Below are 27,876 nucleotides of genomic sequence, written 5' to 3'. Positions count from 1 at the left end.
CTATTATCATGAGTGAAAGCATCGTTACAATTGGTATGGTCTCTTGGAATAAGCCATAAATGATATAATCTTTGTTGGACTTTGTAGAAATTTAAAATTAATAAAATATTTCTATAAATTGAATACTTAGGCTTAATAGAATTCCATGAAAAAAGACACAAAGAAAAAAAGTGGTTTTATCTGAAAAAAAAGAGAAATAAACGAGTTTTTTTAAAAGATATGATTATATACAAAAGTGATTAAATAAAAAAAATTAAAATCTCATTCGATATATTTTTAAAAATATTAATTAATTTAACCCATAAAAACCTTAATAGTATATCGGCTTCCATCTTATCATTTATGTTCATTTTAATTTACGTTTATGTCTTGTTATTAATTCTTATGATTGTATTATATATATAAGAATATTTTGAATATTTATTTTCAAAATATTTTTTAATTTTTCTCCATCAAGTCCTAATCACTATGATTTCTTATTATATATATATTTTGCAAGAATAAATAAATAAATAAACTGATAATTAAACTATTGGAAACCGATCGCCGAAACCGATCAATCATACCTCCCTGTCTTCGTGTAGTAATCGTTTCTGATCTTACAGAGACAGAGGAGAGAGGCGATCGAGATGGTGGAATCGAACGCACTCCTGGAGGAGGCGGCGCGGCTGGCGGAGGCGGCGCGGGAGCTCCAGGAAGCTGCCGCCATCCTCATCTCCAGGACCCGCAACGAGGAGCAGTCCCTGCGCCAGCGCGCTGTCGCCCTGGAGTCCGACCTCCGGAGGCTTCAATCGTCGCTCGATTCGACCGTCAGAAAGAAGGGTGAGAGCGCCACTGGCGGGGGCGTCGATCCCAAGATCGCAGAAAAGGTCGGGGTATTCCCTTCCCTTCCCTTCTCTCCGCTAGATCTCGATGTGGTTCCATTCGCTCCAGCCTCTCATTCGTTTCGTTGTGTTTTAGGTTGATGAAGAGTTATGCAGGGCGAGATGCGTCATCAATGATGGGGATGTTGCATCACTGCTTCTCAGCAAGACCCATGGTAATTTGTGGATGAATTTGGGATGACAAGATGCGGTTTTCAGGTTCTTGGATGGAAAAAAAGAAATTAGGGATTTACTTTTGTTTAATTCGTATATTCAGGTCGGTTCTTGAAGATGTTCCTTGGCCCTGTCAATGTACGAGCAACAAGGAAAGAAGTCCAGCTCAAAGTGAAGGAGGAGTACAATAGCTACAGGGTATGCCCCTATTTTGAGTTTCATGTGTTACGAAATTTGCCTACAGAGTTTTGTTACATAATCTCGTGGATGACCAGACTGTTCTGTAGTGTGATCATTTTTATCGCTTTCTTTCCATGTTTACCCGAGCATCTTAAAAATGGAATTTGAAACATAGATATGATTCCCTCTGATGTCTTAATTGCGTCCTTATTACCGTTGATTCCCTCTGATGTCTTAATCTGTGATTGTTCAGCTGAATTAAATCTTATACCCAAGGAAGAAACGTGAGAGGTCATGTTTTAAGATTTGGCTAAAACTCCTAGGAGAAAATTTGCGGCATCAACCATGAAAGATACAGAGCAAGTAGAAACATCTAGCGGGGCTGTACAGCGGGCAGGTCAGTTAGAAAATGCTATGAAATACGCACAAAAGAAAAATAATGTTAAGTTCTGAACGGAATAAAAATGTTATCTTCCCATTGAATGAAAATAAGACTTTGTAATGCAATGCAACTTAGTCCATAATGTAGGAGAGAGATTCAACCTAATGCTTATTAACAGTATAAATTAAATTTCTAAAACCTATATAGCTTAGGAATGTCACTTTTTGCTTTTCAATACCAAACTCTTGCAAGATTGGTTTGTTTCCATGTGCATAAAAAGATAGCAAGTTAAATTGCTACTTCAGAACTTACAGATGATCTTTGTTGTCCCGTGAAAGTAGTTACTATGCTGGGGCGGGGGAGGGGAGTCCCCTAATCGAAGGTCTTTGTTGGTCTTTGTTGTCCCCTGAACTTACAGATGGTCACATGTGACAGCCTCCATCAACCTTGAACATGTCCGTAGAAGATGGGAACCTAATACATGATATAAGGTAAGCTAATCCATGAAAAATTCCCATACATGGTAGAGCTAATGGGAGGATGGGTATGATGTCGTGAGATCTTGATTTTTAAGACCTTGCTTTCGGAGACATTGGACCATCCATTTTCATGAAAATTTCTTTGAATTTGAGTCTTTAAGTTACCAAGTTCTAAGATTAAACATGAAGCCGATCTATATCCTGTGAACTTTTGCTGCCGTGTGACATTTTTTAGTTTCATGCTCTAGGAGAATATGCTTTGAAAAATTACATAGTTATTGATGGTTTATTTTAATGTTCATAATTTCGGGTTAATGCTCTGTACGTACTAAGTTTTGGAAAATTCCTGATAAAAATAAAAAAAAACCCAGAATAAGTCCTGTACTTCCCAGTACTGTGTGATACAGGCCTTGTACTGGACATACCGCCCAGTTTATCGTAGTCCATCTACCGATAGTTTGTCAGATTGCTAAATACAACCCGGGCCTAATCCTACTGGACCACATTGCAAACTTTGGTTTGATTATAAATAAGTCTACTGCTATAATACCCCAGATCAAAATTTTACGGAAATCTGTTGCAATAATAAGTTTATGAACTACATAAAAGTTTGCTTCCTTATTATCAATTGTTTGATTTACTTAAAAGATATATGGATAAGAAAGATATGTTATACTAAGTATTTGATTGGCTATAATGCATGCACAAAAAAATGCACATATAAACTTTAATGTTCTTCATGCCAGGACAGAACAGCCTTTTTATTTCTTCTATTTCCGTCCACTCTTCTTCTTTTGAGATCTTGGGTTTGGGATGCATGCCTTCCAGCATTGCCTGTCCAGCTATATCAGGTATAAAAATATTTTGACCACAATTTCAGTTGTCTACATTGGTGAGTATTTTTCGTAAATAAGTTATTCTGTGGTGCTATTTGTGCGTGATACTCTCAGGTTTGGCTGTTATACCTATACACAACTTTAGCTTTGCGGGAAAACATATTGAGAGTAAATGGAAGCGACATTCGTCCTTGGTAAGGAAAGTTCTGGTTTGTGCTGTTTATTCCTCCTATTATGCAGTATAGAAAAGCAGGCAGATTTAGCTTGGGATAATTATTTGCCAATATCTTCTGAAGTTGGAGCATTTCTTTGTTATCTTCATTTGTTAGCTTTTCAGCCTGCAATTCTTGTCAAGAAAAAAATGTTTATATTTTGATAAACTTATGGCATGTGCTGCCTTGACATGGCTATTCTTTTTGCATGACCCATATTTCTGGTAGTTGTTCTCTTTTTCTAATTTCTTAAGATTTTAGCTTCTGATAGATTTGTACATATTACTCATACAACTACCGTATTTGGCCCCCTTGCAACCTGGATGACCAAGCTGTGGATATTGCACCACTTTAGGCCTCGTATTGCCAGGAGTGCTTGTTTGCCGTTTTAACTCATACAGCTACTCAACAACAACTAGTCAGAAATTTCTTTTTCATCTCTGTGAATACTTCTAATTTTGTTAATACAACGTGACAGACATAGACCAACATGCTTTCATGCTGACATAAGTGCATGGACAGGAGAAAAGCAGTAAAACAATTAAAGAAGAATCACAATGAATAAAAAGGTTAGAAAATTTGAGATTTGGTTGTCTGTGGATATGATTAAAAACATAAATAGAAAATGAGATTGTTTTCATTTTCAGGTTATGGCTAAGGTAAAACTTAGACTGAACCAAACCTTTGGCTTTGTCACCTATAAATCTGAAACTAAACTAGATCAAACTCAATGGAACATTCCCGTTCGTGGTCGATGATAAGAATGTAAGATTTAGATTTGAAATCATCAGCTGTGTTCCTTCTGATCTCCTTCCTTGCCTGTTGTCTTAATGAAATCAGTAGTCCATATACGGTCTCTTTTTCATATTTACACACTGTAGGACTACATACAGTGGCTCCACAACCTTGAAAATATCGGTCACTGAATCCTAGAATCTAAAGGAAAGATTATACTTTTCTATTTCTTTCCATCTGAAGAACTGACGACAGTGAGTTGGCCCATTTGGCGGAAGTGAACATTGCCCTTAGATTTTTTTCTGTTGAATTAACTTCAAGTCAATAAAGTTAGTGAGTGGAAACTGAGTGATGTTGGGCAGTAGGATCTCTCTATGTTTGAACTTTTACATCATGACATGCATTCATAAAGGTTATTGATGTATCAGCTGATGCTGTGTGCTCTTGCCACTGTCCTTTTAACCGTTGCTGTGCTATCAATGTGCTTTATCATTAAGTCAATACAGTGGGCTGTGCAAAGTATCCAATATAAATGCTCCTTACGGCCCATCAATTGCTCACTTTCCTTCCTGAAGTTTACCCCATTATCTGTTACCACCTGCATTGTATGCTACAATCCAATCTCCTCCACGATTGGTCCATCAAGCCCTCTATGTAGTATGCATTGTGAATGTAGTTGAAGCATCAATAGACTTATGAAATACTATACTTCTGTTATAAGACACCAGAAAATGAATGTTGTTCATCCTGGTAGGCCTGGACCTGTCATCATATATCAATGTAACATCATCGAGGTCCCATTGCTTCTATAATGACTTAATACAGTCTATGGTCTCTTGGATGTACTCATCAAGATAGTTGCCATGTATTTTTCTTGGGGTCAGATATTATATGTTGGGACCAACCTTTTGGATAGTGGACATCATACTTTAATAGCAGAAGCAGTTGAACCATTTGACAATTGCTTTTTTGATATCCTTCCTTTTCTCCATTGGCTCAAAAGAGACCCCAGTGGGTCTTCTGAGTTATACTTACCCCAAGTAGGCTCAATCCTAGTAATGAGCTTAAATCGGGCGGTAAGCTCTATTTCATAAGTGGACCCTTCGAAACTAGGTGGTCCGCATTTTAGTCCTTATGTGGATCAATATTTAATAGGCTATCACGGACTTAGCTGGTTTTGCCTAAATCATACGGTAACTTTACGTGTCTGTCCGCAAAGGGTTTGTCTCCCAAAAATCTCTTATGGTGCTCTAAGGACCTGCAAAAGAGAAGCCGAGTTAGAGGAAGCATTTAACTCGGGATCCCACAAGTAGATATTTTAGCGAACATTTGATAGGCAATGCAAATTATAAGCATAGATTTCGCAAGCTCTGAATGGTCGTACGACAAAGGGTCGAAGGAGGTCTGCCATGGTTAGAAGTCCCCATAAGTGTCCATTTGACACTATTGCAGAACAAGGCAGCGAGTAAGCCTGAACACTACCCCAAAGGCCCATCCAACCATGTGTCACATGGGTAGCTCTAAGGTGTTGTGCTGGCTGACACTTTGCATCACTCTGTGAAGCTAGAAAACCCTAAAAATGACTGTCTGGATGACCTGTTTTTGGACGGTTTTGCCTCTGCGCGATAACTGCACACAGCTTACGTTTACAGGACTAAAACGATCATAAAAGCCAACCAAAATAGGGCTGTCAAGCCTACTGCAAGTCCTCTGCATGCTGTGCAAAGTATGAACAAAATCAAAGGACACTGACATACATATTCATTACGTCGAACACCCTGTGTACAGATTTGTCCGTGATAAGACGGTAGGTACCAGTCTACTTGGTTTCCTGATCCTTGACATTTAGTTGAGATTTAAACCCATGTATAAAAGCATCATTCTTATACTGAATGACAGAATTGGACTAGATTGAGTAGCACCCAAATCCAATCTTGATGCAAGTGTGGTTAAGTTTTGTTTTTCTCGATCTAGGTTCATCCAATCTAGGAAAACCTTGTGGAGCCTGACAATGGTTCTGCTTGGTCTCATAGTTTGAATTGGGTTGGTTGCTTGTTCGCAAAGCTTAAATGTTAGCTTAGCTAGAAAGAGCACACCAAACAAGTGGTAATGAAGAGTACTTTTGTAGTTGTATTCACTATTGAAAGGTGTGTTGACCTTATCAATGTTTCCATATTTCTTTATATAGATGCTGATGTTTATTTGTTTCTGCATTTCAATAAAAAGTAATAACAACATGCCTGTAAGTTCATGTTTATGTACACATATAATGTTCTCTTCTCATTATCTTCAATTAAGGTATGAGCACCTTAAGCATGCAGTAGTTCTTGTCAATAAAACATTTGCAATGCACTCCAAGCCAGAATTAGCTGGCATAAGGAATTTAACAGGTCCTTGAGGCTGCTTCGCTAATAGATATTAGATCTTTGTATATGTATCTTTCGAAAACAGGTTTAGAGGGGCTTACTGATTTATGGATTGCAGATTTGTAGGAAGCAATTTTGCGAAGCAGATTATGAGCATATTTTGGGTTCATGTGTGAAAAACATCGTAGTCTTGCTCAGTGCCTCCTTGTTGTATCCCTTTATGTAAGCAGGATCAATTTGTTCATGTAATTTAATGATAACCTTTGGGCATTTCTCTCTCTTTTTGTGCTTGTGTAGGTGGATCTGCCATCACTATTGCGCCATGTTGATGGCCCTTATTAGTCTCACATGGGAAATAAAGCGGCAACCTGATTGTGCTTACAAACAGGTATCAGCATTTGCTATTTCCAACTATCATGGAAAGTGTTTCTTAAGTCAACATGTGTGGTATTTTTGCAGAGAGGGGTGCAACTGTTCCTTATGTGGGCTATGATGCAAGGTGTTTCTATGCTTTTACAAAACAGATATCAGCGTCAAAGGCTGTATACTCGCATTGCATTGGGCAAGGTGCCATCTCAGTCTCCTATTAAGTTCTCGATTTATATATTGACTTGCTTTATATACACACTTTGTTGAGTTCAGATACTTAAATTTGTAGATTTCCCTCGATAACCTTATCAAATGATGTTCTATAATCTGCACTAGTTACATAGATGATCAAGAGTGGGCTCATGATAAATCACTTTAGTTAAATGAGCATCTTATGCCAGTTCATTCTTATCAATTCACTCAATTACTGATTAATAGGCAAGTTGCAAGGTGGGTTTTACTCTCCAAACTTGCATTTAAGTTCTAGTTCAAATATTTTCATAACCTGCCTATGTCTTACAAGCCAAGATTTTTATTTGGCTTGTGCTTATAAAGAAGGTGCACTTAAAGGAGGTTCTTCTATGAAGGATTGGATTAATGGTACATCCTTTAGCCCTGGTGGAGACAAACTTGAATTTAGTGATCATCTTCTTTGATACTCCTTGGCCAAAAAGCATCTAGTAACAAGGTTTAAATCTTGGTCTGATATTAGTTTCAACACCTTGTCAGACCGATACAATACCAGTATATCGGGAGGTATATGAAAAAATAATTTAAAAGAAAATATTGAGTGATACCATACATATTTGTGATCTTGATCAGCTGTTAAATATTTGTTAGTACGTACTGGTCCGACCATTATTTGGAACCTTATCTGGGAGCTACTCTTTTGACCCTTTATTTTCAAACATCTACCCGGTTCACCAGCATGTGTCCTAAGTGGAGGAAGATTAAAATACCTACTTTTGGAGTTCAGATTATTTTTTGTGACTTGCTTGTGCATTTAAAAGGAAAGAAACTTGGGATTGTTCAAGGGAGTTTATCCTGGGTATATCCTTCACTGTGTTGTTGAAGTTATTCTCCCTCCACCTTAAAAGTTATTCCACCTTCCAGAGGTGTTAGGGTTTGATGTTTTTATGGAGTATTTCTTGAGATTCTTATTGTAATATCCTATTTTCGTCCTTTTTTTTTTTTTTTTTTCTTTCCTTCCCATTGTACCTTGGCTCTGCATATGGGAATTGTGGGACGTTGCTGGAGACCTGGATAGCTAGCTGCAACATTTTTTTGGCATGTGACCCCATAAGCTGGCTCTGCATATGGGAACCGTGGGACCTTACTGGAGACCTGGATAGCTAGCTGCAACATTTTTTCGGCAGGAAGGGGTATTTACAAAGCCACCATCAAAGATAACGTTAAAGTTGGAGTGGCATTAGACCCAAACATAGATCTGCGCTCTAAAATTTCAAACTAACACCATCCAAAACATCCTTGTAAGCTGGCAATACTTTTATATGTAAAATGTGCATCCTGATGGAAGATCTTGAACAACAGGATGCTACACCTTGGCAGATCAAGTTGTTGTGAAAAAGTTTGGAACAAAGTCCTTTATCTTTTTATTGCATGTGAATTAGTACCATTAATTTAATGGAAAAGAGTTAAAAAAAAATTGATTCGCAAGATAGAATAGCTTTTATAACCTTATCTTTTTACGCTGTGTTTTTTAAGTATTATTCATGTATGTTCATCTTCCATGTCGGTCACATTTTAGCTTCCATCACAGGCAAAAAGAATGGATGTTGTGTGGGGAGAAACTGCTGGTGTTGAAGGCCAATTGTGGTTGTTATGCCCCATTCTCTTCATTTTGCAGGTAACATAAGTAGAAAACTCTATGACATTCCTAAAGTTGGCTTTTTGCATGCTGTTACAGCGTCTGGCAACATTTGTTGCTTGTTGTATCAATTATTTCTCCAGTGAAAGAAACAGAGTGAAAAGGATCTGAAAGTTAGATTTGTAAAATTGAATATAATAATTCCTTTATGCTATGTAGAAATTTTCTATTCTCCTTTCTGTCACTTTATTTTAAAACAATGCAGTTTTGAGAAAATTCACCGTTCATATGAAGCAGTTAGAAATCACAAGTCAACTGGTAATTTGCATGGAAGATTTTGTTCGTTGTTAAAATCAAATGGTTTCTACTAATCCGAGATGTCTTCTCTTTTCTTTCACAAGCATAACTTTGACTCTTACTGATGGTTAATTTTGTCGTACAAACTTACTGGCCTCAGGGCTTTGAAGCATATGTTGGCTTATTACTACTTCGTACAGCTTTTGTTGGTGTTATTTGTGAGTGGCAGGCAAGTCATTGTATCAAATTTTACTTTGATTCTGATGTTTCTTTCCATTATTAAACAGACTAATTAATTTGCATTATTTAATTGCTGATTTAAGGTGATTTCTAACTCTTGCAGGTTATCGTTTGTGGAATATTGCTGGTTTTGATGGCAATTGGTAACTTTGCAAACACGATGCAGACACTTATAGCAAAGTCCAGATTCAAAGCTAAGATGAAAAGAACAAGGAGCAAGTAGGATTTTGATCAATGTATCTTGACTCAGGATCCTTCACCAATTGATTCCAAATCATCGAAGGCATCGTGATGTGGATAATGATCAAGTTTACTACATTTGCTACTTCAAGCTTGGTCATGTTCTGAAATGCTATTCGTGTTCAAAGCAATGTTGTTTTGTACAGCTCCTACCAGGATGTCTGTTACTAGCAGTTGATCTAATCATCCATCATGAGGATGAGTGTGGTTTTGCTATGTAGTTTACAATAGTTGTACCTTTCTTTCCTTTTTATTGGCGCATCATAATTAGATTAGCGTTTCTTAAGAAACCATATGCAGGGAACCAAGCTCAACTGCGCTTCTTTTTGTTTGTGGTTTATAATGAGTGTACGCCATATTACCCTTGCAGAATAAATGGTGAAAGTAACAAATGAAGTTGCCTTTTATTAGACTGTGCAGCTGCTGCTTGCAGCACAGCCTTCATTTCCTTTTCTGCCTGTCCGTGTATTCTTTGCCTGCCATTGCATACGTGTCTTTGTCTTATACATGCACCGATTTGGTTTTGCTAGTTGGCGGTGGGTAATCTCTCTTTCATGTATCTGCATGAAAGCCTTTTTTTTTTTTTTGTGTTGATCACATATTAACTTTTATAATTAAATTTTCTTAACATTTCGATCTCTAGAACGACAACATTGTGGATATTTTTAATGTCGTCGGTTTTATTGATGAAAATATAAAAATAAATGATAAAAAGATATTTTTAATGTTTTAATTGGTGGTGGAGGACAACGTCAATGGTGGTGGATGGCAGCATCGTTGGGAGTTGTAGGTGGCTATTATGGATAAGGAGAGTGATGGTGAGAGGTGAGGGGGTGTTCCGTATCTGTATCGACACCAACGCAGATGTAGAGCGATGTCGCTTTGCATTTGCATCGACGATCCTTTTGTCGCTCGACAAATGCATTGATGTCGACATAGATGTAGAGTGACGAAATGGTCACTCGAGTGGTTGTTGTAGATGAGAAGAGTGACGATAGAAGGTGAGGGTCGCTCCACATCTGCGTTGACACTGACAATTGTCGAGCGACCCTCACCTCTCGTCACTTTGCATCTATGTCGCGATCGATGCAATTGTCGAGCGACGAAAAGGCCATCGATGCTGATGCCGAGCAGCTCTTTCATCACTTAGCAACTATGTCGATATCGACATAAATGCAGAGCGACGAAAACGTCGCTCGACAACTATGTCGGCATTGACGTAGATGTAGAGCTACCCTCATCTCTCGCCATCGCTCTCCTCGTCTACAACAACCATCCAGAGCAGCTCTTTTATCGCTTTGCATTTGTATCAACGTCGATATAGTTGTCAAGCGACGAAAGGGCCATCGACACAGATGCAAAGTGACCCTCACCTCTCACCACTGCTCTCCTCATCCATAACAACCACCCGCGGTAGGGGGGGGGGGGGGGTGGGTGGGGGCGGGGGGAGGGTTGCGGACACTATTTTTACTGATGTCAGGGGTTCTTCAACTTTTACTGATGTCAGGGGTTCTTCAACTTTTAACTCTTCACGTCTCTGTTTTCTTCAATGCCTTTGTCCAATTTTTGTTAGGTGCAGGGACATCTAAAACTCTCTATGTGAAACTTGCCAATGAACCAAATATGAGACGACGATACCTTCAAAACTGCTTCTACCTTTTACTAATTCTAGGACGGTTGAAGCGACAATCAAACGACTTCCATCGAAAAAAAAATTCCACGCCATCAGAAAATATGTAATTACGATAATAATTCGCATGCTTACAAAATCTTCTTACCTTTATGGCATTGTCTTATGCTTATATTGCTTAAAAAAAATGATTCTTTTTATATAGAATATAGTTAAAGTATCGTTGGATGCCAGGGTAAATTGTACGTGATGGGCAACAGGTGGAAACCAACAACGCTTGAGAGGATTGCTTCCATTTGCCTAATCTTAGTAAAGTTGGTCGACCAAGAGGATGATAAAAGAGTCCATAAATATAGAGTTTAATGAAGTTATTCTTTAACAATATTTTCTCTTCTAGAGTTCCTTTACCTATCTTCTCGTCTTCCCTCTTTTGAATGCTTACCTTCTTTCGTTGACTCAATAAAAAATAAGCGTCCTTTGCAATGTGAAGCTCAGACCATTCGAGGTCTTCAAACAGCTATAGCTTATGGCTTCTTCAATGTACAGATAGACGAACGAACTCCTCTACATTATGCAGTACTCAAAGAACCAGTTGACTTTTCTTGCCTTCTTACAATCATGCACTGCTACCATGAATGCTTTTAAACAACTTGTAGAATTAGACTAGATAGATCTTTTTTGTTGCGGGTGGATTCTGTCCCGAGTTATCTTCTATCATGAGCAATGACCTCATACGGTCCTTTTGTAGGACCCTGAAATTTTATTTTATTTTATTACAAAGAAAAATGAACATCCCATTGCATGCATAGATTGCTAAATGAAGAGTTCTTAAGTTTTCATCCTCCTTTGGGTATCATCATTCTTTTCCCTCTCATTCACTAGAGTATCAAAGATTATAAAAGATTCTAACCCTGTGAGGGGGCCATTGACACTTGCAACTTATCCCTACCACTGTGCTAGACTTCAACCATTCCCGACAAGGTGTTTCCACCAGCATGTCAGATGCCCTTGAGCTAACCTTAAGGCTGATGGTGGCCTAAATCCAACACTGTTAGGCTATGGACAAATCTTTTGGTAGAGACTGCAGGTATCCCAGTGGATCTACTTCTAAAGTATCAAATGGCTCTCTCATGTTATTTCCTGAAACTTAAATGATTTTAACAATTTAAGACTTTTAATACTGACCTAGTAAAATGAATATAACCTTTTTCCAAGCTGCTTGCAGTCTTCCTTTTTCACATCTTCTGTAGTTGGATTGAATAACATGCTTGGGCTCTTCATTGAGGGGTATAGAGTATACTTCCTTGGGAAAATGCTCGGCTCTTCATCGAGGGGTATAGAGTATACTTCCTTAGGAAAGAGGATTACACAACCTGCAAAAAAAACAAAAAGAAGGATAAGACTTAGAAACAAACCAGTAGTGTCTATTCACATTACCACAGGATGCCCAGGTCGAGGTTTTCCTTTCTTGATGGAAACCGAACTGAGGTCATGCCGGGCTGCCACAACCCTTGAACATTCTCGAAAAATAACCATAGAGAATAGCCTCCTGAAGGGAAACAAAATTGAAGTATTACAGTCTAATAGCCCTTGGAGTGGATTTATATCACTTTAGGGCACCGAGGTGACTGCTGTTTGTTGGTCAACTTCAATTATCTCATGCTCAAAAGATTGGTATAAAATAGATTGACAAAAGAATTTTACGTAGATCTGTCTTTCCTCCAAGGATGGAGAAATGTGTCCACCGAGAGTTAAATTACCATGCCAAAATGTATTTACAATCTTTACATGACCAATTAAAATGTGTGGAACACATAGACGCAATGAAAACAAAGGAAAAGAATTGGATTGAAGCCTTCATACAAGAACTTCGTTAGATTCCTTTAACTCTTTCCAATCTTCTAAGAAGTAGTGGTCCAACGGATGTGATATCACCTCATAAAAGCAGGCAATGAAAATGTCATGAACTAGAAAAAAATTGAGTAATATTACGATAGAATTCTACCATGTTTTTTATTAAAGTACCTGCACCCAGTGTAAAGACAATTATTTCTCGATCTTCATATGATGATATTGCAAGGGCTAATTTTTCGACCACATCATCCTAAGTGAAGCACATGAAATATTAAAACACAAGGGTTTCTGATAATTTTTGGAAGCTCAGTTGCTATGATATGAAGATTCGATCGGAAAACCCAATACAAAAACACATTTCATCCAAGATACTTTTTCAGTATACCAGTATTAGCTTCATCTTAAATGCTCATCTCTATTTTATTGAAAAGATGAATGGTTAGCTTACAACTTAAGTTGTTATGGTCACTGCATAGACCGTTAGGATGCTTAATAGTTAGGAATGATTCTTTTTACCTCACCGTTTCTTCATATTATATTCTGCTAATCATTTGCAGAATATGCGACTGATGATAGCTTCTTTTCTGATAAGTAACAACAGAGACATGTATAATTATCTGATTGAACATATTAAAAAAAAAGACTCAAAATCATGCACCACAATTAAGGTGTTTGACTTAACCAACATAGTATCAGGTGGCTTGCGACTTTAGTTTGCTTGACTATATTAGCTCTCCTCTGCTGCTTTATCAATGCAATAAATTGAACATATAGATCTTATTTCAACTTGATGCAGAAGGGCTTAGACTGGCTCAGCTAGTTGCTCCATGGGTGCAACTTATGAACACAAGCCAGATTGATACGAGTCATATTCACATGCATACTTTTTTTTATAATTTTTAATGATTTCTTAATTGTGTTAGTCCATTTAGTCGCATCTAACAAAGCCTTTTGAGTAACTAACTACCAAGTAGGAATCTAACTGTTTTAGCTGGCAAACTAGGCCGATAGTCATTTGACCTTTGGGAGCCAAGAGAGCCCTTATTTACCTCCAAGTGATAAAGATCTTGGAGTATCCTTATGCCATAAGTGTTATAGTATGTGATTGACAATTATACTATCCTCCCTTGACTACCATGCTCCTACCAACCAAATGTTTCTCTCCTCCAGGTAATTGTCGACATGTACTCCTACCATCCAAATTGTCCTCCCAGTTTCTTTTGTTGGGCAAGGATTATGAAGTTGCTATATGTTGACATGCGCCTGACAAGAGCTGCTGGCCTTAAATGTGGCTTTGTCTCTGCTGCAGGAGCATGCTAGTACCTACTATGCCCTTTAAGGGAGCAAATGTACTTTTAGATAAGTGGTAAGTGTATCCTGTCTCAAGTTAAACATTCTCTAATTGGATAACTTCCAAACTATTATGTGCTTCAAAAATTATTGCAAAAGTATTATTTTGATAGTGCTTCATAAATAGCACTTTCTAATCCGTAGTGTTTCAAGCCACAATACATGCCAGACCATATCACCATGTATCATTTTGACGAGAAATAAAAACACAAGATTTGCTTGTTCATTAGATACCACAGTCCCCCACAAACCCATGTTGAACTGTTGCAAACCATTTGACCGAGGACAAGATCTAGCTTTTGATAACCTAGCAGACTTCCCTCACTGCTGGAACTTAAATCCTTGCTATGTAGCCTAATTTCAAAGCATAAACCCATTTGTTGAGCTATTCTCGACAAAACACTAGTGATAACGATTAATTAGTCAAAGTAAAGAATGATAATGACAAACATTATACACAGTAGACTTTATGAACAGGAAAGAAAGAGTACAACACATGATATTTTTGTGGACTATATTGTAGATTACCAGCTCATGTATGTATTCAGTTGATCTACCTCCTATCACATTTGCCAGGGCCTCTCCGTCGGTATTCCAAATATTTCTTTCTCTAGCACCGTAAACCTGGAGTTAATAGTTCATAGGTAACATATTGTATCTTGTTCACAAACCTTATCTGACTCTAATCAGAATTACCTTAGTTATGACAACATGATCAGCATCTTTGAAGGCTGTTGAATAATCGTCCATGAAAGCAGACAGACGGCTGAATCAATTATAGTCCATAACGGTTATGCTCGAATGTCCAAGTATTTAGTGACTATTAAAAGGAAGTCCCAAAAAATTCCACCAATTTAGAGAGAACCTGAATGTGTGTGGTTGAAAAACAACCCATATTGCTTGCTTTAGGAATTTTTCCCGAGCCGCTTGGAGGACAGCACGAACTTCCGTTGGATGATGAGCATAATCATCATATATCTGGCATCCATTTGTCTTACCAATCAACTCAAATCGTCGAGAAACACCTTCGAATTTACTCAAGTGGTTTCTCACAAAGCAGATTGCTTCATGGATGGAATTTTTACCATTGACCAACGTTACCATAGTAGCAATAACCTGAAAAACACAAAATGAACTAATAAGACACATACCAAGCAAGCTAAAAGATGATATTAGCAATTAACAGAATGTTGAGATGAAGAAAATATAATGTTTATCTGATGCTAAACTGATATGGCCCCCCTTGACCCATATATCTTATATGCACATATTATATGCATGACTCTCCACCCTCTATAAATATTTGAAGAAATTATCCATAATTGCTTCCTAATTCCTTGACCTACACGATGCTCAAACCACTTTCCCATACGAAATTTCAACACTTGTTGTAGAAACTAATTTAAACATAACGAAAGATAAATTATTAAAAATGATAAATGCAGACCACTTATTCCTTGTAGATTTACGTTTTGTACATTCAATACAAAAGTTTTCCAACATTTGTTATGCCCACATAGTTATCAAACTTGTTTTAAATATAAAAAATCAATGAATTGTTTATAACCAAAGTAACGGATTCCTTTTATATCTCATGAACTGAGTTAAATTTATGGTATTGTTTAACTAAAAGATACAAGCAGATAGGTCACACTCACAATTTCTTTTTCAGACCCTCCTTAAAACTTGATTTTGCCCCTTGGATAAATGATGAAGGATATTTATAGTAGATCTTGTCTCACCTCACAAGTCACAACACATCTTAGATCTTCCAAATGATATGGTCCCTTCTCCTGACTCTGACCATCCAGTAAGAGTGAATTGCCTTGATGACCTTGTACCTTGCATGACTAGAATTGTGAAGTATGGGTCCACCGTGCTAGATTTTTTTGTCACTAAATGGCTTTTTCTTGGGGTCCTGGCCATATTCAAATTAGCTATCCAACTTCCCACTCCTAGGGTCTCAGTTCACTTACCCTCTAGAAGGATTGCCATATCTATATTTGTGTTATGCCCTTGCTCCATCATGCAAGATAACATCAAGTATTATAAAAGAGAACTATCAAGTTCTAGGCTAATCAAGGTATTGAAAATTATCCGCATCGGTCAATGTCAGTCCAATGCCCAACTGGTATGCAGACCATGCAAAACCCATCAGGACCTCTTACACTGATCACAATGGTCTTGTTGACTGATATATGTACCACAATACCCAAACCCATTGCACCTTCAAACCGCAACTTGAAACATCAAGCAGCTCTCCTTCCTCATTTTTTTACTGTTGCTTCTCATTCTCCACTTGTTCTCTCTAGGATCTCATGGTTTTTTGCCATATCAACCTGGGATACAAGGATTATTGATATTTATCTCCAAATCAAGCTAAATCTAAGGCCTTCAACTAGTTTTTGTGCTTCTTTTCGTACACCCGAAGCTTTTGAAACTTGCATGCTGAACTGAAGCATAGTGGTTCCAATTTAAGCTATTTCATGTTTGGTTGTCAATTTGTCATGCGTGTTATATTCCTAGGCCTCAAAATGCATCTATTGCTCAACTGAGGTCTGATCTCTGCATTTATAGCATAAATTTAATTGAATCTAGGACATATCCATCAAGATCTGCAGTTCGAGATAGTTTTGTGGAATTGAGGCCAGACTACTTGATTCTATGTAGGCTTGATGTGATTCGTCCTTAATCCAAGTAAATTTAGCTAGATCCACCAAGATCTAACCTAGATACAGAAAGATCCAGGCTGGATTGTTCAGATTCAGCATAGATCCACTATAGATCTAAACTAGATCTTGATGGATCTTACATAATAGATAGAGGTAAAATTTCCACTATTTAAGTGTAATTTCTTATTCATGTATCTGATCTGCTTCCTAATGATTGTAGGAAAATGACACTGAACCAGCAAAACATTGATCCAACATGGCAACAAGTCCATCACTCAGAGCATTGTCATTGTTGGCAATACAGCATGATGACAACATTGTTCATAGTAGAGGAACAAGCTAGCAGAAGTATTCGATTTTGATAAGGCTGCAGTCAGAAATGGACTTTCGGATGCATCAGAGATAAGGTCTCTCAAAAAATCAGGCACTTTCAAGACAAAGTTGGATGTCCAAAATACCCTAAAACTAAAACGAAAACGCATGGGCATTTTACTCTTAAAACCTGATAAGATTTCATAAAGAGGATGCACCCAGTGAATGAGGCTCCCACAGTGTGGGGTCCGGGGGAAGCCTATATACACAGGCTTACCTCCTTCTAGAGAGAGGCTATTTCTGTGACCCAATCCCTAATCTCTTGGGTCACAAAGGAGGAGCCTTACCATTGTAACAAGAACCACCCTCTAGCTTGATAAGATTTTATACAAGATCTTAAGTGGGGAGTTCTAGTGCACCTTCTGCTTTGTCATGGCTGATAGTGACCATATAAGTTTCTAGCTTAGCAATACATGCACAGGCTTGTTCTATTTAACTTTCCTCCATGCTGAAAGTTCAAACCATGTGGCACATGCTTGAAGCTAAATCAATAAATTAACTAGTTTATGGTCCACTGTTTACCAGCAGTCTGGTACAAACAATTTAATGTCCATTTTTATGCTATAAAAATTGAAAAGCTTCAATTGAGGAGAAATACTTTAAGAGTTCACTAATTTTTTACATTTCCGAACAAATATAGTTCAATATGATATTGTAAAGTTACAAATACTTGCAAATATTTTTTCTAAAATTATATGAGTCATATAGAGTGCTATTTAATCTTTCTAAAATGAAATGATCATCTCACCTTATTAAGAAAAAATAGGGTTCCATGTAAAAAAAGAAAAATAAATATAAATGATTATGCACCAACCGCTAAAGAATTCAGAACATTATAAACCCCTGGTAGTAGTAGGCTGATCCTTGCAATTTTGCGTTTCTTGTAACACTGTAAAATGTAAATGAACGAATTTATTAAAATTAGTCAAAACTAATTATTCATAATGTTGAAGATTCAGCAGGAATATTAATACAGTAAATAAATAAAAAAAGAGTGTACCCAGTACACGAGGCTCCCGCCAATGTGGGGTCTGGGGAGGGCCAATGTAAATTTTCATAAAACAATATAGAAGATGGATACTATGACAATACAAGAATATTAATACAGTGAATAGATCCATAAAATAATTTCTGCTAAGACAATGTGTTTATATTTTATAGTTTTTGAAAAATATTAGGAAAATCATGAAAATTTTCATAACTTATATATTCAGGAGATGGATACAATATCCTACCTCCAAGTAGGCATACCTCATATCACCTTGAGATGGCTAATGATCCTATTAAAGTGATCAAATTAATAGATAATTGCCATTTATTTACATGTAGGTCGTGTTGTCATTAACTAGTTTCTAATGTACTTGTGTACCATAAATTGTCACGACATCTATTGCAAATTAATAGATGTGGGACTAATCGGGGTGTTATAATTTTTCCCACTCAAGGATTTGACGTCCTCGTCAAGGCCTAACATAACCCAAGTCAAACCCTAGCATGGTGCATGTAAGGCATAGTCTAATGGTGGCTTTAGGCCATGATGAATCCCCTGACTCCATCCACAGATAACCCTTTCCTACACGAGACCCTTCACCATGCCTAAATACTCGGTCGACTCTAATACCAAATGTCATGACCCGAGCCTGATAGACTAATTAGCCCATTAACTTCATTTGACCTAAACCACCGATCAAAATGCTTAAATTGAAATCGATAACAATACACTCAACAAAACCTTATAAGTCAATCTTAATCTTACTCACTTCTGATGTGGGACTAATTGAGGTGTTACATAAAGTGTCACACAATTGTAACTCCTATACATATCATGAACTTCCCATTGCAGTTCAGAATAATTATTATAAAAGTTTGCACAATCTAGGTCAGGTCTTATGTATTGTACTAATAAGCTCAATTAGTTTGTGCATCAAACTTGTAGGGAACAAAAGGCACAAGCCAGAATTGTAATGCAAATCCAAACATAATTGAACGAAGCAAGGCAAACCGTAACATGTTGTGTTATGATAAAAATTCTTGGAATACCTTTTATTAGCCCAGAAATCAACCAAAACCCAGAGCCTAAGAGCCAACACAAGTTGGCCTTAACCCTTAGTCCCAGGGGTGAGAGTGGTGGGTCCCAACAGTCAGCCAACAGCCCTAGATCATATAGATGTCTTCGCCATCATGTTGACCAGCTTACACTAAACCTGACCCCCTTCGCCCGAGACGCGATGGTCGGGAAAGCTGACCCTCTCTTTGCCTACGATCATCACCAAGGCATGGAGGTTAGAAAACCCGACCCCCTCCTCCACTCGATCTGTGGTAGTCGGCAAACTCGACCAGGTCGGGAAGAGACATGGAGGTCAGGAAACCCAACCTCATTCGACCAAGGTGCACCCCGGGGAAACCCGGCCTCATCCGACCAAGGTGCGCCCCCGGGATGTCATTTAGATGTGAACATATAAGTTCAGAAATCACATTTGGTAAAAACAATAAAGAGAGTCATATATATGTGAGCTATAATCATTTCTAAACATGGGAAAAAGAACATGTAGGATGGCTGATCATAAGGAGTATGTGGTCATGATTCTGGAATTGGAAAGACTCACCAACATATAATCTTGCCCACCAAGTAAATTTGGAGTAATAGAGGATGCAGACCAATCATTATCTGTAGAAAGTCCATAAGTTGTTACAGTGCATCCATGCCTAGACATTGCCGAAATTGCTGATGTACAATTGCTTGCAACAGCTTCCTGCCTCTGCTCACTAAGCAATGCACAAGCACCTGCACTAAACTCCATCTCAGTCAAGTTTTCATGATTGAAGTGCTATCATAAAATTACCTAGAGTAAGAGAAATAATAAAAATAAAAATTTAAGATTATTACAATATTATTACAAATTAAACTATTTGATTCACAATATAAATAACAGGGGGGAGCACACACCAATGAGTCATCATGTAATTGTATCAGCTAATTTTGCTTGTCTTTTTTGTTTCCTCCTCTTTTACCTCTTTTAACCCTCTGAATGAAACGATATCGAATAGGCATTTGCCCACATTTTGACCTTAAAAAGAAGTAACAAAAGGAAAATAAGAGACATAAATAGCCTTCTCAGAAATTTTCTGAAATATAGTTTGATTGGTACCTGTAATTCAGATCATGCAAGAGATAGCCTTCTTAACAAATTTGTGTTGCTAATTGATAGCTGTAAATTTGTTGAGATGTAGAGTCTTCAAGTCATTCCATCATGTGAATAAGTCTTAAAGCTGTATATAGTTGTGTTTTTGGGATGTCTAGTTAATTATTCTTTTATTGAGGTTCATATTCTCCAGGAATTTGTCGAGAACCTGCTACAGAAATAACTATTACTCTCTTTGGTGACCAGTATTTAACTAAAGATCAATTGCATTGCTATTTCCAAAAGTGAAAGAACTTTGACTTCGAAAACAATAATTTGTGGTCACTATCTTATTCTTATGCAAGAAGTAAGCCCTTTAATAAAAATATGCAGCAAAATCAGATCAACCTTCAAGTACTATTCTTCTAATGCAGTAATATGAGCTTTTTATACAGTCACCTCCTTAGCTTCTGAAGGTGGTATTGATAGTATGCACTGTGCAGTCCACTGTGAAAAATTTTGGGGTCTTAATGGAGCATAGATTTGATGTAAATGCATCATTGTTAGTAATAAATCTACCTATCCCCACAGAATATGAGGTGTCCACCAGCCTTGACTTGCTTAACAAATTTCTTGAATGACTTTAACACAGCCTCCTGATCATGTGAAATCTTACATTAGAAATAAAGTTAAAATCCAAATGTTAATATCATATAATAAAACATATGAGAAGATTAAACCTCGTCCTGGAAGATGTCAACATGGTCCAATTCTACATTAGTCACCACAGCAATATAAGGTGATAGTCCAAGAAAACAGTTATCGTACTCATCAGCCTGCATATCGAGGTAATGCATAATCAGCATTCACTTTCATATTGTAGCACCGACGAAGTTGAAAGCAAAAGTCTTTGTCATTCTACAAAGTCAGCAATGGAGTAACCTCTAGCACAAAGTTTGGACCTTTCCCTGGAATAATACTTCCTGAAAACTGAACAATTCCAGTTTGGTTGGAAGGAAAAAAAACATGTCAGTAAATATTATAGATAAAAGCTTCTATTATCTAATAGCAAAAATCAAACAATTAAAATCTGTTCTGCATCCCTAACACAACAAACTGGTTATTGCAAGATTTGTTTCCATATGCAAGAACCATTATCAATGATGCACTCAAGGTGTGTAATGTAAGGTATGAACCCAGTGAAGGTCTTAATTAAGCCACAGTAATTAGCTTATATCATGTTGACCAATTACTATAAAAAATCCAATACAATAACCTTCACAAGAAAGCAGCATGGTGAAAGACCACTTCCAGCTTAGAAGTGAAGATATTGGTCCTTCTGAGTGATTTTTCATCATCTTCCAGCTTAACAGTACAAATGAAGAAAAAAATTCAACCAGGAAGAAAAATGAAAAAAATTCAACCAGGAAGAAAAATGAAACTCTTAACTACCTGATAAGATTCACAAGCCAGATAGCGAAGAAAAGATAGTGCAAAAAACTAAAAACAATTACCTACACAATGATGTCATTTAAAGTCAGAGTCAAGTGTTTAAAAGCTCATCGAATACTGGATCAACCATACTAGGTTTTATAACATTGACACTGGTCTAACAAAGAGAGAAACTAGCTAACAACATTTAGCAAAGAAAACTCATTTCCAAGTCTGTTTCATTACTATATTGGAGAAGGATTGCTAACAAAGCTTTTCTAGGTTAACAGGAATGTCCAACAACAAAGCTCGTGCCAATTTATGACATTAAGATTGAAAGCAAGAATATTTTGGTCATAAAACAAAACCAGAAAAAAGATATTGGATATTTTCAAAAGAAAATAGAATCTTCACAGACAAAAAGCACAAGCATGAGACATCAAAACAATAACTAGATATATTGTGACAATATTTAGAGTCAGCCACTTGGATGTTATGCCACTTTTGAGCTCTGCGTAGTGCAACATCATAAATGAAACTAAACGTGGTCAAATCCCTGTCATTCGGATCTTATGCCAATGTTAAACTCTGGTTAACATCATAATCAAACTAAAGATGGACAAATCTCTTTTATAGTTCCCAATAAAGCTTTGTGAAGTCTCTCCCTCCCTCCCTCTCTCCTTGCACCACTAACAAGGACCTCTATAGGTTTCTTTTGAGCACGTTCATACCATCTAAAATGGTTTTTCCTCATTTTTTTTATGAGATCCACATCAAATTTATGAATGTAGGCATTCTCTATTCTATTATTTCCAAGGAACTCACACAACCATCTTAGGGTCTCCATCTCAGCGATACCAACTTTTTGGTATATGTTCTTTCCTAGTGGTCCAACATTCCATTTTATAAAGCATGAATGTAAATATTTTTTAATCTATTATTTCAATTGAATCTTAAGGTCTCCATCTCAGCAATACCAACTTCTGGTATATGTTCTTCCTAATTGGCCAACATTCCATTTTATAAAGCATGGAAGACTAACAAGTCTCATATAGGCCGTGGTGGTCGCAAATTCTGATGCATCCCTGCCAATATTAACCATCTAGCTTTAACTATAAAAATAATGTCTTTGTCAAATTTTCAGATTCTCATATTGCATCAAATTATGTCATAATATCAACCATATTAATCAATTATCTATGAATCATTAGAAAAAGAATATCGCTTTGAAGTTTTCATAATATTAACCATGCACTGGCAGGAGCCTCCTGCATGGGGTCACTCTTTTCTCTTTAGCTGAAGACGAGAGTACTGTTGATATCATTGGCATACTAAGGTAATTCAATTAAAGATATTGACAGAACAGAGGCAAACAAACAATCACAGGAAAATTTCATACTTCTATTAATCCATCAAAACACTTTTGGTTGACACAGCTTACTTGTGGCACATTTGCTCCTATAACTGCAACAAGATTGTCCCCCATGGCATGCATGACATATGAAAGCATTGCTGCAGTGGTGCTTTTTCCTACAACCAGTGAATTAGTCCCAAAAGTTCAAATGACAACTGACTTGGAAGAACTAAGAATTCTTACTGAAATAGATATATGACAAAGGAATGAATGCTTAACAGCATAACCCTTTTAGGTAGAAAAGAAAAGTTAAAAGCAAAAGTGCAGTTTTACATTCCAAAAAAGCTATTTTATTTGCTACATCTTTTTAGTTTCTTAGCTTTTTGTGCGCATTTACCAAAATTTTTAGATTTAGACACTTTATGTGGATATAAAGTGTTGTGCAATATTAAGATAACTTAACTATGTTAAGTTAATCATGAGAGTACAAGATACCACAGGGAAGATTTAATTATGAGAATTGACCGCCAAATCCAATTAGTTGCAGACCAAATTTCAGATTCAATAGTTGGTCCCATTATGTGCCTTGTAATAGTTCTGTTGAGTAACAAACCAATTACTTCTATTGTGGATTTAGTGAGAAGACAATTAATTTTGCCACTAAATATGATGTGATTCCAATTGAACAATCATGACCCACCCCATGAGAACCATGGCCCATTAATTTGGATAGAAACAGACCACAAATTACTTGACACAAAATGCAAGGCAAACCCCTAAGATGTTATATGCCAATCTACTATAATGTCATTATTAGCATTTATTCCACTGCAACTATATTGGTTGGGTTAAAGGAATGACAAGGCTAAAGCAGCATTTGACTGATGGATATTCTATGATGGCCCAAATGCAAAATTATCTCACAACATATCAGACAGACTTCAGAACATATCTATAAGCCAAACAAGCCCTCAAGAAGATTCAACATGAACAAAGGAAAGGCTTTTAGATGTACGAGCAAGAATAAAGCGTAGATATGCCTGTGGTCTATCACCAAGGCCAGTATGAGCATGGAGCATGGTAGTGGCAATGCCAGTGATCATAGAATTGGACCTGTTGATGCCCATTAGTTTAGGAGTGTCAGTATGAGGGATGCTAGTTGCAACGATGCAGCTAGTGATGCTCTTGAACTAGGCAAGAGTGTCTAAATGAGGTCAACAACCCTATTCCCAGCCCGAGTAAGGAGCATTTGGTTCTTTGGTGCAAGAGGCCAACACCAAATGTGACAGATATTGACCCCATGGCATTCCCTCTCAAAGTGTGAAACAGACAAGGGTCAATAATCACTATAAAGTACAAAGAGGGATATTGACTAGGCAATCACTAAGTAGTTCAATTTTTGCACATCCCTCACTTAGTTTGGGACACTCGTTTCAATTTCATAGTGTCTACCATGATACCATCCAAAAGAACTATCCCAAGATAAAGTTTCATACTCTATAAGAGTTTGCAAGGAAGCATCTTGATGAGGAGGTCAAGGATATCTGCAGATGAACAAAACCATCTAAGTAGTTGAGCTGTCTCTCAGCTGAGGGAAATCTCATTTGGCTAACATTGTAGTTGTCATGGACCCTAAGTACATAGTCATGCAGACTGTCGATATGGAAGTCCGCCAATCAACTACGTCTACCATATGATGCATACTATGAGGATCTTAGGAAGGCACTCTGTGACAATTATGAACCCTTTATTCTTAGCAATGATAAGAGATGGGATGCTTAAATGTCAAAGGATCTTCATATGGCAGTAAAATTATGTTTAATTTCATTTTTATAAAGTAAAAAAAAAAAATAGTGATCAAACACTAATGTTATAAGTTAATATGTAAATCTAGCATCTTTGTATCAGTACAACATATCTCAACATCCCAGTGGATAACCTATATTATGTTTTTATTCTCTTTGAAACAGATTTTACATGATCCAAGTTCCCAAGGCTAGTGTGTCTTTCATGAGCCAATATCTCAAAGAAAACAGATAGGTCCCAAATCATTCAAGATATCTTGCCTTCGAAAAGAATAGTAAATATCTAAATTACTATTTGAGGAGGCATCAGAGATAGGGTAATATAGAATGAGACTGTGAAAATAAGGAACTGGTTCAGAAATTGTTTCACCATGGGTTCCGCTAATAGCAATAAGATTGTATTTCTCTGTAATTCTTCTCAACCAATGATCCCGCTTATATCTGAACAAGGGAAAAGTAATTAGTTATATTAATGATAGAAAAGAACAGGTGAATCATATCTGACAAATATCTATGCTTCATATATCATAGCGTATCAATGATCTTAAGCCCTTTTGGTTCAGTTTGTAACAAACTAAAATGCCAGCATCTTTTTGTAAGTATAATTTGTACACACAAAATAGAAAATCAATCATTTTACTAGAGAATTAATTTTTTTAAAAATAGAGAATCAAATTGCTTTATAACAAAATACAACCACTGATTACAAATCATTACCAACACAAAGAAACAATTAGTTGGACTAGACAATGCCACATTGTAAATTAAATACATACATTGGAACTCCAACTGACATAGCATGTGCAATCTCCTCATTATCTGCAGGTATAGCACTTGAAATAACAATTGCATTAGGCAGACTTAATCCATCGTTCTTTTCAATATTTGACATGGAGTGTCCGATAAAAAGTCTTGCTCCAGAATTATGCAAATTATCCATATAGCTACTCCACATAATGTCTGAGCCACTAACCTCAAAACCCTGGAACAAATAAAGAAAATGAGAACTCAGGTTTTCAGGTTCTTCAGTTCAAGATACACAGAAAGGAACTCCACATATTAAGGGTTGCATACTAAATGTGCATCAACATGGAAATCTTGTATTTATCCTATGCTACTTATAAATATGATGACTAGAACATCTTTTCGAACTACTTAGATAAGTTTCATGGATGTTTTGTCACCATTGAGCTCTATAAATGGCAATGTCATTCAATAATTATAGGGCAATAGCTTCCTTTTTATTGTAGCAAACCTAGTCTTCTTTGACCCTCTTCTACCTCTGGTAGCATTTATAAAATAATTGTCTCACCTCATCTTGCCAGTGAATTTATAAATCTGCTTTAAATAACTTCAGACATCCTGACAAAACTTTCCCTGGCTCCTTAAATTTTAATTCGTAAGATGGCAAACTTTTGATGAATAATGCCTTTTTATTCTTTTCTAGGAATACAAAGCATACATCTAAACTTCCTCATCTATAGAACTACATCTTCATTGGGAGATATTGATCAATCACCCGGATATTACTCTATATTTTGATGAATAATACCTTTTTTATCTTTTCTAGCAATACCAAGTATACATCTAAACTTCCTCATCTACAAACTGCATCTTCATTGAGAAATATTGATCAATCACACAGATAATTCTCTATATCATTAAAGATCTCATTTTTACTCTATACCTTTTCAACTCTTCAATAAAAAAATCAATATATGCAAAATTTTCACTTCTATAAGTTAGTTATCCATTATTTCAACCAAGGTTTTAAATGTCAGTCTGGTACTGATACTGGTCCTTAGGCGGACCGGTTCAATACCGACAGGACTACAACATATGGTCAGACCAAAAATACAGAGAACTAGACGATTGACAGGTCTACTCCACTTATTAGATCAGTTTTGTCAAAAAATGGGAATGAACTGGTCAATCCAATCTTTTTTCTTTTTTTATAACCCGATCAGAAAAACAAAATCAGTACGGTTTTGTAATTTTGTTAATATAGTCAAGATTACCTATATACCCTCCCTTAAACATTTCTTATTATTTGTTCTAGAGGGTATTTTCATTAATTTCAAAATAAGGTTAAGGGGAGAAAGAAAGCATAATTCATCATCCAATCTCTCATCTGCTTCTATCTCATTTCTCACGGGTCCCTTCGCACCGCCTCATCTCCTTCCAACCACCAAGATACCCTCATTATTTCTTAGTCTAGTCAAGATTACCTAGATACCCTCCACTTAAATCTTTCTTATTATTTGTTCTGAAGGGTATCTTCATTAATTTAAAAATAAGGTTAAGGGGAGAAAGTAAGCATGTCTTCTCATCCGATCACTCATCTCCTTCTGCCTACTTTACAGTCAGCCCCTCCGCTCCACCTCCTCATCTCCCTCCGATCATCCTTCTCTCTCCATCCCTCCTCTCCCGTATCCTTCACTCTCCGACTCCTCTCGTTCTGGGCACCACCCCTCTCCCGTGTCCAGCATCGACACATTTTGCAGAATAGTTAACTTCAATATAAGCATCGCCAACCAATACAAGAAAGACGGAGAGAGGACAAACACAGATAACATCAAGAGAAGGGTTGATTTTACTTGTTTGAGAGCAAGCATTGCAAGTGCCGATAAGCCGGCGCCGCCAACACCAACGAAATGAATCCACTCCTGCTTCTCATCCTGCCCCTCGTCTTTGCTACCAAATGCCGCCAAATCCGTACCCCGTCTCGGCACCGAACTCCATTGACGAGCTCGAAGGCCCACTCGCCCTCCAATACGGGAAGACAGGCCGAGACATAGGCTCCGCTCGCGCAGACCCCTCTCTGGCCAACATATTAGAGGCAGTACCGGCGAGGTGATCCACGGAATGCGTAGGTTTTGCCACATCAAGGTGAAGAAAAGAAGCGCGGAAATGCACGTTCGGCTCGAGCAGCGAGAATTAGGGAAATATGACTGAGGTTTACTGAGAGTAGCTGCACGATGACCCACGGGTCAGCCCGACCGAAAAGGCCCGATTCGGCCACTGAGTTATTGCTGTTGCAACTCCCATCGCATTTCATGTGGGGCTATCGAAGATCGTGATCTGT

General features: G+C 37.2%; 2 protein-coding genes across 3 annotated transcripts; one reads left to right on the top strand and one right to left on the bottom strand.

Annotated features, from left to right (window-relative positions):
* The first annotated feature begins 531 nt into the window (after nucleotides 1–531).
* LOC135608378 (uncharacterized) lies at nucleotides 532–9,608 on the top strand. Of its 2 annotated transcripts, XM_065101198.1 has the most exons (11): nucleotides 532–869; nucleotides 961–1,039; nucleotides 1,141–1,235; nucleotides 2,830–2,929; nucleotides 3,029–3,108; nucleotides 6,346–6,449; nucleotides 6,525–6,615; nucleotides 6,687–6,794; nucleotides 8,377–8,463; nucleotides 8,882–8,950; nucleotides 9,065–9,608. In XM_065101198.1, the coding sequence occupies exons 1-11, from the start codon at nucleotides 630–632 to the stop codon at nucleotides 9,182–9,184; spliced, it is 1,173 nt and encodes a 390-aa protein (XP_064957270.1). In that variant the 5' UTR covers nucleotides 532–629; the 3' UTR covers nucleotides 9,185–9,608. The 2 variants fall into 2 exon arrangements, with proteins under 2 accessions (XP_064957270.1, XP_064957277.1); XM_065101205.1 differs by lacking the exon at nucleotides 6,346–6,449 and having other exon boundaries at nucleotides 535–869; nucleotides 2,825–2,929.
* A 2,039-nt stretch (nucleotides 9,609–11,647) lies between these two features.
* LOC103976212 (uncharacterized) lies at nucleotides 11,648–27,832 on the bottom strand. The gene is made up of 13 exons (XM_065101186.1): nucleotides 27,389–27,832; nucleotides 25,568–25,773; nucleotides 25,162–25,232; nucleotides 23,074–23,162; nucleotides 21,144–21,191; nucleotides 20,942–21,037; nucleotides 20,781–20,857; nucleotides 19,686–19,869; nucleotides 17,894–17,968; nucleotides 14,901–15,151; nucleotides 14,732–14,801; nucleotides 14,564–14,659; nucleotides 11,648–12,935 (listed from the first exon to the last, which is right to left on the bottom strand). The coding sequence occupies exons 1-13, from the start codon at nucleotides 27,674–27,676 to the stop codon at nucleotides 12,792–12,794; spliced, it is 1,695 nt and encodes a 564-aa protein (XP_064957258.1). The 5' UTR covers nucleotides 27,677–27,832; the 3' UTR covers nucleotides 11,648–12,791.
* Nucleotides 27,833–27,876: the final 44 nt, after the last annotated feature.

The sequence above is a fragment of the Musa acuminata genome, chromosome BXJ1-2, assembly GCF_036884655.1.
Source record: "Musa acuminata AAA Group cultivar baxijiao chromosome BXJ1-2, Cavendish_Baxijiao_AAA, whole genome shotgun sequence".
NCBI lineage: Eukaryota > Viridiplantae > Streptophyta > Magnoliopsida > Zingiberales > Musaceae > Musa > Musa acuminata.
Note: the sequence above shows the minus strand (reverse complement) of the source record. Positions and strands in the feature narration are given on the sequence as shown.